This window comes from Homalodisca vitripennis, chromosome 6 (assembly GCF_021130785.1).
Source record: "Homalodisca vitripennis isolate AUS2020 chromosome 6, UT_GWSS_2.1, whole genome shotgun sequence".
Lineage (NCBI taxonomy): Eukaryota > Metazoa > Arthropoda > Insecta > Hemiptera > Cicadellidae > Homalodisca > Homalodisca vitripennis.
The window spans coordinates 110,219,669-110,235,748 of record NC_060212.1 but is presented as its reverse complement, the minus strand read 5'-3'; the positions used below and the strand labels follow the sequence as shown (position 1 = coordinate 110,235,748).

Below are 16,080 nucleotides of genomic sequence, written 5' to 3'. Positions count from 1 at the left end.
ATATATATATATATATATATATATATATATATATATAAACTAACAATAACAACAAGAGGTTATAGACTAATTAAAAATAACAAGAAAAAAAGCAACTGTAAAGAGTTGAGACAAAAACATCAAAGAGTAAACAATTCTCAAAAAGCAATTTGTGTAACTCTAAAACACTCCTGAAGGCTGTAAAAATGATTATCCAGTAACCACCTATAAAGCTTCTTTCTGAAAATTGAGTCCGGATATTTATCAACCAATGGTATTAATTTATTGATAACTTTTAGTGGAATTATTTTGTGACTGTTCATGGTTTTACCAAGACGGTTAAATTCAATTTCCAAATTATTCCTGGTATTTTAATTATGAATATTGGATCTGAAGTCTAATTTATCTGGGTTATTCATAATGTGCACTACCAAATTGAAAATATACAAATTGATTACTATAGGTATTTCCTGAGCTATGAAAAGGGGTCTACAGTGGTCTAAAGAGTTTGATCCTGAAATAATTCTTATAGCTTTCTTTTGAGCAGTTAAAATTTCATTTATCCTACTGCAATTACCCCATGGTATGAAACTGTACCTTAGAATGGACATCCCGTGCCAAATAGTAGGAAAAATTACTGATCACTCTCATCATCTGTTGTAATGAGCAAACATCATTAGTTGTTATTGTAAACAAATATATGTACATTTGTTTCCATTCATCTGGTTTGCAGATATACTGTAAATCAAACAAACAGAAGTGACCGTAGCCATGTCACATCTATGGTACTCAGCAGTGATATGGCAACACTGCCTCAAATGTCATCGAACTATTTTGGTGCAGGCTGCTCTAGGAGATTATGTATAACTTAAGTGAATGTTTTATACCTCAACACAATTTTATTGAGTAGTTGTAGATACTATCTCAGAGACACCTTAGTTTTAAAATTGAAAAGTGTACCCAAGTATAGATACATAGTTTTTGTGTGTGTTTAAAAACTATGTCTGATTTTGATAGTGTTTTAACTGATTGTCTTAAAAATTGGCACATATTTTCTTTTTAGAATTAGTTGTGGATGAGTGCATTATCCGCAAAAAAACTGATGAAAGTAAGGGGTTTTGTGGATTTTAAGTAGATTTTGTATTAAAATCAGATCATTGTAATTTATCCTAGCACTTGAGGAAAATTTCCACATAACTTCACCAAACATGCCCCCCAGAGCCCAAAACCACCTCCCATTCCAAAGTTTATATATACCTCTGTGATATATAACACAGCTCTTGCAAATGATAACTGCCCTATAAAAAAACCTAATAAGTTGAAACTTGGCACAATAAATATCTTCGTCAAGTTCATCGACCAGCTAGGAACACCATTCATTCTAGTATAGCGGCAATTATAATAAAAAATAAACACAACTCAAGTTATTTATGGATTCAGAGAAAAAGTAAAAAACAATCAGGAATGCTAATGAAAACTCATAAACTTTTTGCAATAACTACTTTTTGTACCTCAGACAGTTTTTAAGATGTTAATTACATTTAAATCCCCTAAGAAATATATTACTTATATTTCTTCCATCACAAAATCTACCTACTTCTTCCGACTGAGTCAGAAGATAATTTTGTGAAAATTACTCTTCTCGATAATCATTTGGAAAAAATATCTGCTAATTTGCTGGTATAAGTAGAGATGTACACCATTATATATTTTTTAAGTCTCTGCCTGGATATGTTTCGCTTTTTGATTTTTGAAAATAGAACTTAAAATTCAAACTGTTGTTTCAATGATGAGTACGTGGATATGCTCAATATATAGAGGTATACTGAGACATTTGTAAAGATTTAAACCTTTTAAAGCAATATCACTATTTATTGCTATCAAATTCAAAATTAGTTATTTTACTTGTAGTTCATCGTTCATCATAAAAATAATTGTGAGATGTAATAATTATTGTAATTTTTTACATAATTTCAAATATAATTTATGTGTAATACTGTGCAGAAGTATACCAAAAGTTAACACTTTACAAGTATTTTCTTGTATTGCCACACAAATCGAGTGAGTGTCAATGTATTGTGACATTTTGTTTATTTTTTTATCTTCTATTATGACTAGTCTTTTATATTTAAAGTTAAAAAATTACTGAAACCACTAAATATAACAAATAAATTACTGAAAACTTAGCTCTGAAATTCCTGCTCCCTTTTTCAGTTTTCTATACATACAAGTGCTGAGCATCACAAACTGTCAAATGCTACTACTACTGTAATCTTGAGAACCACTCAATCAGATATCATGGAATTTTACATAAACATTTGTGTTATAGCAAAGGTTTTGCATCCCAGTTTCAAGGCTCCAACCTAATGGCTGTTAAACAATGATATGGATGTGGTTCTGAAAATAGCAAATTTTCCAGTCAACATCACATATCAGAAATATTTAAGATATCATTCCAAACCTAATATACTGTTGCATTCTGCGAATAAATATCTACAGTTAACAGGAGCCTAGATATTCATAAATCTGATCATATTACGTATAAATTAACTGAATTTTCATTACAGCTGCTACCAAGAAGCTTGTGTCAGACCTGCCGGTTGAATGTACTGTCTGTGGAGTGACATTGCGGCAGTCTCGTAACCTGCGTCGTCACATGGAACTCATTCATCTCAAGGTTAGAGTACTCTCCATATGTGTATATACACATGTGGTCGAACATGACTACATAAACAACAAGTCAATGAATTGATTAGGTATATCAAAACTGGGATGAACTCGGTTACGTTACTGAATTTAAAGTCTAGTGTTGGACGCTTCATGGATATGTTTTCTTCCAAATATATCCATGTAACAGTATTACAATTAAGAAATTCAACAGTTATTAATTGAAACAATATTAAAAGTATGGATTCAGAGAATGCATCTTTACTGTATGAAATTACACCATACGCTAGAGTTAAATATTAGTGTCTCCAAAACACAACTTTGAGGAACTCCAAACATTAAGCATACTACTCTGGCTAAGAGATATCTCCCTGAAATTTCTACCCGATTCTCAAAATATTATTGTTTAGCGAATAATACTCTGAATCCATACTTTTAATAAACAAGAATATTGCCAGAGTAGTATTCTTGATGTTTGGAGTTCCTCAAAGTTGTATTTTGGAGCCACTAATATTTAACTCTAGTCTACAATGATTACTTATACTTTTATCCACTGACATTTATTTCTAAAACAGCTTATTGTGTATGCTTTAGTGTATACTTGTTAACCCATTTAGAACTCAATCCCTAAATATGATCTTCAATAAATATCTTAGTATTTACATTTTTTAAATTTCTTTTGTCTTAATTTATTTATATAACACTTCTGAAAAGTTAAACACTTTAAGTAATTTAAATATAAATAAAATTTGCTTATAGTTTGCTGCGAGCCCCACGTTGCTGTGTGCCAATTTGCTGCGTATCGGTTTTCAATGTTGTTGAGGACCCACGTTGTTGTGCGCCATTTTGCTGCGGATCGCGTTGGTCGCCATCTTGCTCAAGATCTGCCCAAAGCTAGCTGTGTCCTTTTGCTACGGTCCCCTCGTTTGTTTGAAACTCTGCCACGTTCCAGACCCACGTTTGTTGTCCCAATTTTTCTCCCAATTGGTATTCAAAATGTGCTTCCTCTTATTGGTTATGTAAATTACTTTGTGTTGGCTAACTCATATTATTCCAAGTTGATACCAAATAACTATCAAAATTCAATGTCTGTGTGTTGTTGATATCACCAACAACAAGTCTATATCTATGTCAGGTTTTTAAATAGATTGAATAATGGTTAAAAAAACTCAATATCACTCCATTAAAGTTCCTATCACACTTCTTTATAGATGGAATACTCAAATAAAAATCAAAGCAAACGACCCTGATGTCAATTTATTTTATATTACACTGTCCATACATATATAATTCCACTCACCTTGCTTTGATAACTTGAGAATCTAACATAACATCCCATCCCTTATAAAAACTTCAATACACCATAATACAGTTTCCTATTAATTTTATTACTACTGTCCCAGGAGGATCCACATGAGCACAACCTCCTTGCTTCAAGTCTAGAAAGAGAAGAAGGATTCTCCGTATAAAACTACGCATACCGACTCAAAACAATACTCATCCCCTCTCCCGTTCAAATCAGCGTCTTCACGATTAAATATAATTTGATTCTTTTCTTATAATTGTCGAAATTTATCATGTTCACTATAATTAATCAATTTAAGTCTTTCTAATTTCTTTTATTATTTTTCCAAAGCTTTTTATTTAAATTTTTAGCAACATGTACTTTATGACGTCATCAATATGCAAGTCATTTTATCCCACAATTGGCTTTTCTGCGTAATTTTATTTAGTACTTTTGTAAAACACGAATTTTGGTTATGTTTAATTCATTTTAATTAATTAAATTTGTTCCCGTATAAAGTTTTAATATATTTCTCCGTTATTAATTGAATAAATCTCAATTCCGACAACATGTGATTCACTGACGTCACAGTCTGCCGATTCACTGACGTCACAGTCTGCCAATTCCCCGCGAATATTCAAATGTCGTAATTTGACCTGTTACAAGTTCTGATTATTGTAATGCATGTAATTTATCATTTCCTTTCTTTAGAGTTTTACAGACTTACTGAAATAAGGTGTAGCACTTTGATATAGACGTGGTGTAGAAACTTTTCTGCAAGGTCTGTTAGTTTAGCTTTATATTGTGTATAATTTACATACTATTTAGTTTGAAATTATTTTGATTCATTATGTTAATCAAAAGTTATGAACCGAAACAACACAAATTTTAATATATCAACAATAGTGTGAGAATTTTGGGACATTAGTTAGTTACAACATTTTTAAAACAGTTTGCTAACAAATACAGAAAAAATAGGAACAAAACTAAAAGAGAAAAAACTCATTGTAAAATAAAACACTCATTGTAAAATAAAACACTGTTAACATTAGGTATTATTAACTTTTAATATAAATTACAATCTATTTTAGTTTCTTTTTTATTTAATGTTTTTTTGCACAGCAATTTGGATCAGCATCAGCTATTTTCCACAATTAACATTTCCCACCATGAATAGTTGCCTATGAAATAATTTCTACATTTTTAAGATTGTGGAATTGAATGTTAAATCACAACTCACACTTCTCTGCTAGTTTGGAGAACTCTAAAATATTTTGAAACAAGCTGAAGTTTTTTTTTACATTTGTACACTTAGTTCAATAATGAAAAGGATTCATGAGGCAACTGTACACAAATTTAGGGTGTCTTAATGTTTTTGTTTTTGAAACCTACTTCTCTTCTTGGATAGAGTTTATTAATAATGTGAAGAGTTGTATATTGTATTTAAAGTGCAACTTGGCCTTCAGATATAATATAATTTACCTTTCAAGCCAAAGTTTGCTGGTAAAGTATTGCACCAGGTTCCAAAGTAAATTTGGTACCTAGTATTTATGTAACATCCTCATCATGCATTTTTTCACCACTGAATTACATTGTATATTCATATTTATAAGTAAAACTGATAAATTTCTTCTTTGTAAAAGGTGGAGAATGGCGGGAAACAACGAAAGATACAAACGGTCAAAGACGAAACAAAGAAACCGGAGGAGGAAAACATTCAAAATGTACCAAATGTTCAAGGTGTACAAAGTGTTCAAAATGTGCAAAACATACAAAGTGTGCAAAGCGTACAGAATGTCCAGAGTGTACAAACATTGACAGAGGTGGTGGAGGGGGGAGTAGAGGCAGGGCCATCTCGCCTCCCTCCGCCTGCCCCACCCTCACACTTGCTCTCCCCTCCCTTGTATCACAGTAGCACCCAGTGTGACCCCTACAGCCACACGATGGCACAACAGTTCACACACGACAGTGTGTTCCGGCAACACCAGACCGAGTTGCTGCGCGGTGCAGGACTCTACGCAGACACCAGAGAGCACTGCGCCACCGAGTGAAACATGATCATACTAATTTCCCGCCCTAGCCAGTACAACAGGATCTTGTAATTGGTATTTAAACGTAAAACACATTTTTACACTGTATTTGACATTGAGAGATAGATTGCTATTGTATTATAACGATTCAAACCAATTTTGCAATTAAAAAGTTTTACTTAACCCTCTGACTGATAATAAGAAACTCCCAGAATGATACACTGATTTTTATCTTTGTGTAGCATATTTATCAGATATATATATAAAAAAAATGCTAAATGCTAAGTATTAAGTGTTATATATACATTTTTTGTTAGAAACCAGAGAGAAATGTAAAATAATTAAAATCTGCATTTAATAGGGTATCGTTTTTTATTGTACACAAATTGAAAAATGTGTATTATAAATTTTTTTTCTAAATTTCATTCAATGTAACTTTCACATGACGAGCTAGTAAGATACTGTAAATGTACAAAATATACACAGTTTTGTAGTGAATAAAATTATTAAAATATATATACATTTATTTACATCACAAAAAAGTTTTTTGATAAAAATGTATTGTATGTACTACTTTTTTTTGGCAGTACGTGTATCCATATTGGTGTTTGATGAATTCTTTGCACAAGACGCATATCAGATAATGATGAATTGTTGTCACTGCCACTATTAATTTGTTTATAACCCAACTCACATTCCACTGGTTTATAATCATCCAAACTACCTGTCAACAAATCTGACAAAGAAATATCATCATGCACTTAATTTGCTGATATGTCACTTTTATCATCAGAACTAATATTTTCATCATCCAATGGTTCACGTACATCATTTGAACAACAAGGATCGTCCATTTCTCAAGATAACAATCAACCATACACAACTAGCCTGCATAATAACCTAGCAATAGTAGCAGTAAAGAACGTTAAGGCCGTGCAGCGCGTCACCAGCTGCATAGTCCATCAGCTGTATGCTGTGCGGCCTTTGGATCGATATCAGCTGACAACAAGTAATATTACGAATATAAACTATATAAAATGGATTGGTATTTATGAGTAGAAGATTCAAATGGTGCTAATATGTCTTTATAACTTAAACGGTTTCTGCGTAGTAATAGCGGAAAGTTGACCAATGGCTGTGCCGTCTTTTATCAATTCACAAGCAGTATTGATGAATGACTGTGCTGTCGGTCATCAGTCGGAGGGTTAAGACCTCAATAATAAAAAAGCGACAATTTAAATGCTTATGTTAAGATATTTCCTTTAATTAGATTTATACAGGGTGTCAATAAGTCTGGAACCTCTTTTTTAATTTTTGAACCATAATAGAAAGAAATACCAAAGTTCACACGTCCTTACTGGTGTGAACGTACACATCTGCCCAATTACCGAGCGGATAATCCCTTTGGGGGACGGTCCACAAGGAGTCAGACAAAATTCTTAAATAGCAGCATAGGTCAAGTTTGGTATCAAATTAAAGGTCTTATTTAGCAGAGTACAATGCCGCAAACCGAACTTAAAAAGGTGGATTCATTCAGTAGTTATAGCTATTTGAATTTTAAAACAATTGAACAATGTAAATTATTAAGTATTACAAGTAAACACCAATTTTTAAGTACCTGTGATCAAAGTAAGTGTTCAAAATGTTCCCGTCCCATCATCTGACAATGTAGTAATCGAAGCCAGGAATCAATAATTATTACCAATAACACAACTACTGTTAAAATGTGAAAGTGGCAGATTGAGTCATACACAGCATCCACAGAAACTTAACGTTTGGGCAGGTATTATAAGAAATCAAATTATGGGCCCATTATTTATCAATGGTAATTTAAATGGTGACTCGTATCAGCAATGCTCCAAAATGAGATAATTCCTGCACTACAAGCTGCTCTTGGTCGACAATTTCAAAGAATTTATTTCCAACAAGATGGCGCGCCATCACACTTTGCTCTCCTTGTTAGAGAATACTTGGATACATTATTCCTTCACAGATGGATTGGAAGACGTGGTGCAGTAGAGTGGCCTGCTCGTTCCCCTGATTTATCTCCGCTGGATTTTTTTCTTTGGGGATACCTCAAAGATAAAGTTTATCGTACCAAGCCTCGAGATTTGGCGCACCCAAGAAATCTCATAGTCCAAGAAGCTCAAGATATTTCTCGTGACTACCTTCAAAATGCAGTACGGATGGCTTTTACAACCGCCTAAGACATTGCCAGACGATGGTAGGGGAACATTTTGAACACTTACTTTGATCACAGGTACTTAAAAATTGGTGTTTACTTGTAATACTTAATAATTTACATTGTTCAATTGTTTTAAAACTCAAATAGCTATAACTACTGAATGAATCCACCTTTTTAAGTTCGGTTTGCGGCATTGTACTCTGCTAAGTAAGACCTTTAATTTGATACCAAACTTGACCTATGCTGCTATTTAAGAATTTTGCCTGACTCCTTGTGGACCGTCCCCCAAAGGGATTATCTGGTCGGTAATTGGGCAGATATGTGCGTTACTATCACCAGTAAGCACGTGTGAACTTTGGTATTTTTTTATATTGTGGTTTAAAAATTAAAAAAGAGGTTCCAGACTTAATTGACACCCTGTATATTAATTACATACTTGTAGATTGCATAAATAGAAGAGTGGATCTAATCTTAAAACTTGAAGATTTCTGTTTTGGAATAAATTAGTTAATTGTTAATACACTATAAAATAATGTGTAGGAAAATTCATGTCTATATTTGTGTCCTATTTGCTTATGAACCTCATTTTGCCACACCTGGAAACTCACAAGATTGATTGCAGTTTATCGGATTGGTTCGAGGAAAGTAAGAAATAATTGATTGTGTATTGAGCCTGCTCAGGATTTTTGTTTCTGATTAACCACTCTTGGCGGACCTCCATTATGTCACCAACATGTTTCACCTCTCTGTCTTTCTTGGTTGTGTAGTATAGGTACTCCTTTGTTTGTGTCCATGTCAATCAATAATTCTAATGATTGTGAAATTCTCCGTTATCCGGTTCTAAACACTAAAGTTTGTCATACTGAAATTCATCAGCACAGCAGCTTTGAAACTTATAGTAATCATGGAAATGTGTGGAAGACTGTGTTTAAACTAGCGAGTAAAAATACAAGAGAACTTGTGCACCTACTGTCATATAATGTGAACGAGTATACAAAATTTTAAGTGCTTCGCTGCTTGTGCAGGAGTCTGTTTACACATCTTGGCAATGTTTAGAATGGAAATACAAGTTACTGTCAGACACTAGTCACAACTCCGTTTGTGTACAGATCTGTTTATAATAGACAGTCCAATACTGCTCTCTAAATCTTGTACAACTGCTTGATACGGGTTGTGACAACTCTTGTTGTACAGATCTGTTTACACTAGACAGTTCACAGTCCGAAACTGCTCTCCAATTCAACTCTCTTTGTACAGATCTGTTTACACTAGACAGTTCACAGTCCGACACTGCTCTCCAATTCAACTCTCTTTGTACAGATCTGTTTACACTAGACAGTTCACAGTCCGACACTGCTCTCCAATTCAACTCTCTTCGTACAGATCTGTATACACTAGACAGTTCACAGTCCGACACTGCTCTCCAATTCAATTCTCTTTGTACAGATCTGTTTACACTAGACAGTTCACAGTCCAATACTATTTTCCAATTCAACTCTCTGATCAGGGTGTGGCCTACTGTCATGGGTTATAAACTTTCGGCAAAAACAAAGATGCATTTCAACAATTTACAGTGGCATTGACATACAGACCAGACTCAGTAACATTAAACTTAAGGAGTTCCTTGGTCAAAAGCAATTATAAAGTAGTGATATGTCGAAACACACTGAACATTGCTAACTGGTGAAATGGTCAACTGTTTGGCTTAATTTCTAATTTATTAATAGCTCAATAGCAGTGCAATTTTTGTGGATTCTCTTTCTCTATGTGCATGCTAATTGACAAGTAATATTGAGTTACTGAGTATCTCTCTCATTCATGCCCATTCATTACTTTTCTATTGTTTCAATAAAAGCCGGAAAAAACTTATCAGCTGATAGGGTTTTGGCAGAGATTCTTCATTATTGGAAGGTGGTGCTTTTCCAGATCTACATGAGTATTTCCATTATTTTTTCTAGAAACTTTTTCTTCTCTAACTAATAATAATTAATAATTATAATAAAATATCTAATTTATTAAATTTAAACTGCCTGTGTTATTAATTGTTAATGCTTTCGTATTTCAGTGGGTTTTTCTTTTTATTGGTCTGGCCAAAAATTTATGACTGGATACTTCAAATTTTTGCTAAATGTAATAATGACCCATGATCCACATATTAATAATGTTAGTTCTATTTAAACTGAGTTAAAAGCTCATTGTTAATATTTGCTGCCCATATTGGTTTGACCCTTATCAGTGGTTGTGGATAATGTGCATCAGGATTCATCTCAGTTTTACCAAATCTTTACCCAGAGATTTTTGATGCCAGTTGTGATTGCTATTCATGGAAGGTTTGATGGCGGTTGATAGTGTTTTAGAATCATGGATGGACATATTCTGCTTGTGTTTCTCGTGAAAGTCATGTTTTATGTTTGAGGCTCAACTTTGATCTACAGCATCCATGTGAATCTCATTACTCTTGCGAAGAATGTAATTGTCATAAAGTGATCAACTTATTCTTATCCTATTCAGACGATGACATTAAATGCTTTAAATTAATGCATTAATTTATGTTACTTTCTAAATCTTTGTCGTCAACGGTACTGGATTATGTACAATGTAAGCAATGTAGTAAGATATATAAAAAATATGACTAACTTGTGTTTGAGGTGTGGCACAATGAAAATGGGCATTTACATGTAAAGATTGTAATTGTAAAAATAACTTCACTATTAATAAAAGAGCAATAGTTTATGATATTTCTATGATCCTATAAAATGAACAATTCTCAATATTAAGTCCAATATTAACACTCACCATCGTTAACAAAGCTCAGCTTAGTTTTTATTTTATTTCACAAAGGACTTGTAGCTACAGATGGGGCCAATGAACCAAATTAAGTATTCTCAAATAAATGTTCTCTTGCTTAATGTTTATGCTTCGTTTGAAGTAATATTACGAAAGTTCTATTGTAGCCTAGATAAATAAGTATCAATGTATATAGTAGTGTCTAATGCTGGGAGAAGAAATAGCAACTAATGTTTCAACAGTTGTACTTCGAAACAGGTTTTATATTTGCAGTTTTCGTTTATAAAAGGTCAATTTGCAGACCATGAATTAGTTAAGTTTTGTGGTGTTTATACTGGGCGAGTAAAAAATCCTCCCCTTTTGTGTTAATAATTAAAAAAATGGTTTGCAGGAAAAAACAAGGAAACTTAAGTAGTGCTTTCATCTGGAGTTGGTACGTACTTCATTTTCTAGATATACCCCAAACTCTCCAGGGTTGAATAAGCTCATTATTCAAGCTCCATGCTGAAAACATTCCATATAGTGAATGCAATAGGTCTGAGAGAAGCAAGTATAGATAGTAATTAAAATTTTTTTGACTACATTAGTTTAACTTTTACGCTTTAACTATTTGTTTAGGATGTACTTAGAAGTTTTGTTCTGTTCACAGGCTAAAGAACAACACCCTTGTATCTAATGTTTTAATTGGATCCAGAACACTGATGTGTTAAATTTGTTGGACCCTTACCTGACTTGTCTTCCTTAATTATACTAGTATTAGTAATAAGTACGACATTTTGGTGTTATTGTTACATCCTGATAGTTAACACATTGCGGATTACTGATAAAATATTTCATATCTCTTAATGAAATGGCTGGGACTAGCGATAACGAGCTCTAGTTGCAAAGGTGATCTGCTTTTAATTTTACCTCCTAATAGTTGTAATAACTTCTTCTAGAATGTGAGCGCCATTATTAATCTACTGAATGTTATTAGCAACAACTTTTTCTTTAGTTTTCACAAACAAGTTTGTAAATATTTTATAGATCGCAATTGTATGGAGAAGTTGAAAAATCAGCTGAATTCCTCTACGTTATGTAGTGTTACTGATCTATTGTTTTCTCACGTTGTTTTTACAAATCTATTGTTTAGTTTTGAATTTTTTACGATAATTGTTGCATGTATTATGCACTAATAAAAATGAAAATTGTGATCGCCTGAAATGGATCAGTATTTATTAAAGAGTGCTAGTGAGTGTAATATAAAGTGTTACAATAGTTCATGGAATGGTGTATTGTATATCATTCTAATTCTAGAGACGAAAATATGTCTAACTTATATACTAGAATCCAGTTTAAAGTACAAGTAAATTGAGTATAAACACTGGATGGTTCATTCCAAATTACTGTTCTGCTGCCGATGAGCAACTGATTTGAGCCTTTCCCAGCCAAACAAATTGGATTCGCGCCAGTCCCAGCCAAATAAATTGACCCGCAATGGGTTAAACGGTGCACATTTAGGAAGTACATAGTTTTTTACAAGTAACTGTTAGTGGTTCCAATAGTGTCGTTTGTATAGTTTTTATGGACGTTTCTGAGTTTATTGTAAATAAATCAAATTATAAATGTTGTCAGAGAAATTTAACCTGAAAGCAGATTTCAAATATAGAGTTTACATGAAATGAAGGAAAATATGTTATGGGATTCTTGTTAGTAGTCAAGACTTTTCTCAGTAAATGTCACTAAGGAACATATTCAACTAGTTTTAACACAGTATTAAAAAAGGCTTTGCAACTCCAAAGTTAAGGAACTGTTCAAGGTCATATGATAGGCCATTACATATTTTTTGGAACACAACAAAGAATTTTTCCATATTGTAAAAAGTGGCATATTGTATTAATCTGTTATTCTAAAGTTGTAGTATGTATTTAAATATACACTTTTGTGCTCGTATTTGTTGTGAACTCCCTTAGTTTAAACACTTTTTTTGGGGGGAAAATGGTATTGTACACATTGAGAATGCAATTTGTCATTGAAAAGTTGATTTGGGTGTCCACAGATATTATCAGAGCTCATTTTTGGAAACTGAATCTCTACGTATGATTGTTTTTGATACTGTCACCAGACTTCAGTCCCATAACGAATTAAAGGTTCAAACATAGAATTATGATACTAGTTGGAATACTCGCTTCAAAAAAACAAACATCTTTTGTACTTATTAAACATTGGTCATTAATTTCAAATATTGTCCAGAAATAGATAAGTTGCCATAGAAAATTTTTAGAAATTTGAGACTGAATGAAACTTGAATTAAAGATTCAGAAATAGAACCAAACTTATCCTTATTCGAACATAGAAAAATGATGCTAGCTGGAATACTCAAATACTGAAAATTTATCACATGAAAATATTTAACATCATGCACCTTTAAAAAATGTGCATAGTTAGTTTTATACTCCTAATAACGTATATTATTTCTGACAGTTGTACTCTTTTTGTACATGTGACCTTCATTTGTGTGAACGGCTGGTGAACTGTCATATAACGTTTCTCATGCATCAAGTACAGAAACTAGAGCTGGGGCAGATTGAGCTTAGGACTTCAGAGTTAGCTACTAGAGTGAGCTATAGTAAAGTCTCATGTGAGAAATCTTTTTAGTCCGCTTTAAATTTCTGTTTTGTCTTTATTTAAGGCATTACTTTAGTGATCATTTAAATGGAAAGTCCCTCTCTAATTAGCTTTAGAAATTTCAGTAAGAAATGAAAATGTTATATTATTTAAAATATATATTACTGTTATATTACATTAAAATATGTTATTTATATACAGTTTGTTTTAGAAATATTTTTTACCCACATAAAATGTATTACATAAAATAATATTTTGTACAGTAAGTTTTTGTTCATTAGTACATTATTTTTAATGTATTTTTGTTTTGTTTTACCACATATAAGATCATGTATAGTACCGTATCGATAGTATGGTGTCGTAATGAAAATATTGACAGATAATATGTGAACATGTTCTAGTTAAATTACATTAACTAATAAATAACAAGTTTTGGGATTTATTATTAATAAACAATAATAAAATAACATAAACTATATGTGTTGTATATAGTGTCTACACAATGTGTACGTGTTTGTTGAAGTTAAACAGAATTCTTAATGAGAAACATCATTGTACAACTTTTTATACAATGTTTACACGCTTATACAGTTAGTACATAGCAATATAAAAGTCTTGAAACTGAGGAATAGAATAGGTTAATACTTGATGTTATTTTTTCGTTATTGTTTAAAACTTGATATTGTTATGTTTATATGACTTGTATTTTTATACATTTGTTTTTTGTAATAGCAAAAGTATGTAATGTATCTAGCCCTATTTATAAATGTTGTATTAATTTTAGTGCTAAGATAATTTGAAATGTAAAATTTTCTTGAGCACCATGACTTTTACTTTTCCACCAGTGTTCTTAAACTTTATTATAAGTCCTAATTTAATTGAGATTCAGCAAGCCCATAAAATTGATCTCGAATGTGAAGTGGACAGGATATTATAGGAAATATATCATTTAAGGAGAGCAGACAAGGCTCTAGGATAGGTAAGTTCAAACTTTACAAGAAAACGGAACATTACATCAAAGCTTATATCCAGCTAAATGTAGAAGTCCAGCTTAATTATTAATCTACCTGAACACAATGTTTATGCTTAAAACATGTTAGAATTTCTGGGTTATTGGCTAAGCGTTAGCAATGCCTATCAGTCAGGAACTTAAAACATTTTATTTTTGTTGGTTTGCTCATCTGTATGTCTGACCACATGACATATTGAAAACAAACTGATGTATAACATAGAAATTTTCCATGAAACCTCATTTCTATATAGACAACTACGAGCTCGATGATGGCACATGTCATAGATGACTATTTGTAATATACAAGGGCTATCCAGAAAGTAGATTACGTTTCGCTCTGTTTCTCCGTTCAGTGGCTATCCAGCCATGCTAGTGAGAGGTTACTGTCGCTCTGTGTATTACAATAGTAGTTTGAAATGTGTGACGCAATTGAAAATCCCGTGAGTAGTGAAGTGCGGTAATACATTTTTTGTTGGCCAGGCATAATAAACCAATTGAAATTATTATCGCCAACTATGTGAAATTTATGGGAAAGATGTAATTACTGAAGTTGGAGTGCATCAAGTTTAAAAATAGCCGAACAAGTGTACATGATGACGAAAAAAGTGGACAGCAAATCATTGTGACTGATGAAATTGTCTCTAAAGTTGATGAGAATATTAAAGAAGACCGCCTATTCACAGTACTAGAAGTCTCACATAGTTGGCCGCAAATTTCAAGGAGTTTGTTACACAAAATTGTTAAGCGGGACAATTGTTTGTCCAACTGTTAATTGAAACTGCGGAAGGGTGTGATTACTTGGTTGAAGTCTCAGGTGGCAGAATTTTATAACGCTTTAATTTCAAAACTAGTTCATGATAAGTGTCTGAATTTGTTTGATAACTGTGTTGAAAAATAGTATTTTAGTGTCAATTTTTTTCTTGTACTTATATCAAAACATAATGAATTTTTTGAATAGCCCTAGTATATGTCGTAGTCATTTTTATTGAACAATATAGTAATATTTGAACAAGTGCATTGTCAAAACTTAAAACCATACTAATGCAAAAGAGATTTTATTTTATATTTACAAGAAGTTAAAAACTTACAAACTAATCTTAACATAATTAAAAGTATTTTTTGTCTAGAGCAATAAAAAAATATTCTCCATGCTAGGCCAAACCAAATGTTTGTAGAGACAATACTGTTGATCCTGAAGGAAAGTCTAGATTTTTCAGCACACTATAGACACAGTGAAATGAAATGAAATTATTTATTGGCCAAATAAAACATTACAGTGCTATAAGGCTTGTAAAAATTATAAATTTAAGTTTGAAGTATATATTCTTCAATAGTTTTTTTGAAAAACTAATGTAAGAATCTTCATACAGCTAAAGGTAATTTAATAAAAAGAAATGCTGGCTATTATGAGAAAAAGATGTTTGAAATGGGTTGTTCCCTGTATAGGCACAGGTAGAGAATAGTTGTTATGTGTTATGAAGTTTTAATGGGAGATAAAGGAATTAGATTGTATTCTTTTGTAAGTTTG

The 16,080-nt window shown here is 32.3% G+C and overlaps 1 protein-coding gene across 3 annotated transcripts in view; it reads left to right on the top strand.

Moving 5' to 3' along the window:
• Positions 1 to 14,361, top strand: part of LOC124364717 (transcription factor GAGA-like) — a 33,337-nt gene extending 18,976 nt beyond the window's left edge. For 2 of the 3 annotated variants that reach the window (XM_046820410.1, XM_046820408.1), the window contains 3 exons: positions 2,547 to 2,656; positions 5,575 to 6,036; positions 11,583 to 14,361. In XM_046820410.1, the coding sequence (XP_046676366.1) occupies positions 2,547 to 2,656; positions 5,575 to 5,982 (518 nt within the window). In that variant the 3' untranslated portion in view covers positions 5,983 to 6,036; positions 11,583 to 14,361. Of the gene's footprint in view, positions 1 to 2,546; positions 2,657 to 5,574; positions 6,047 to 11,582 lie in introns of all 3 variants that reach the window. The other variant, XM_046820409.1, reaches the window with a different exon arrangement.
• The last annotated feature ends 1,719 nt before the right edge of the window (positions 14,362 to 16,080 follow it).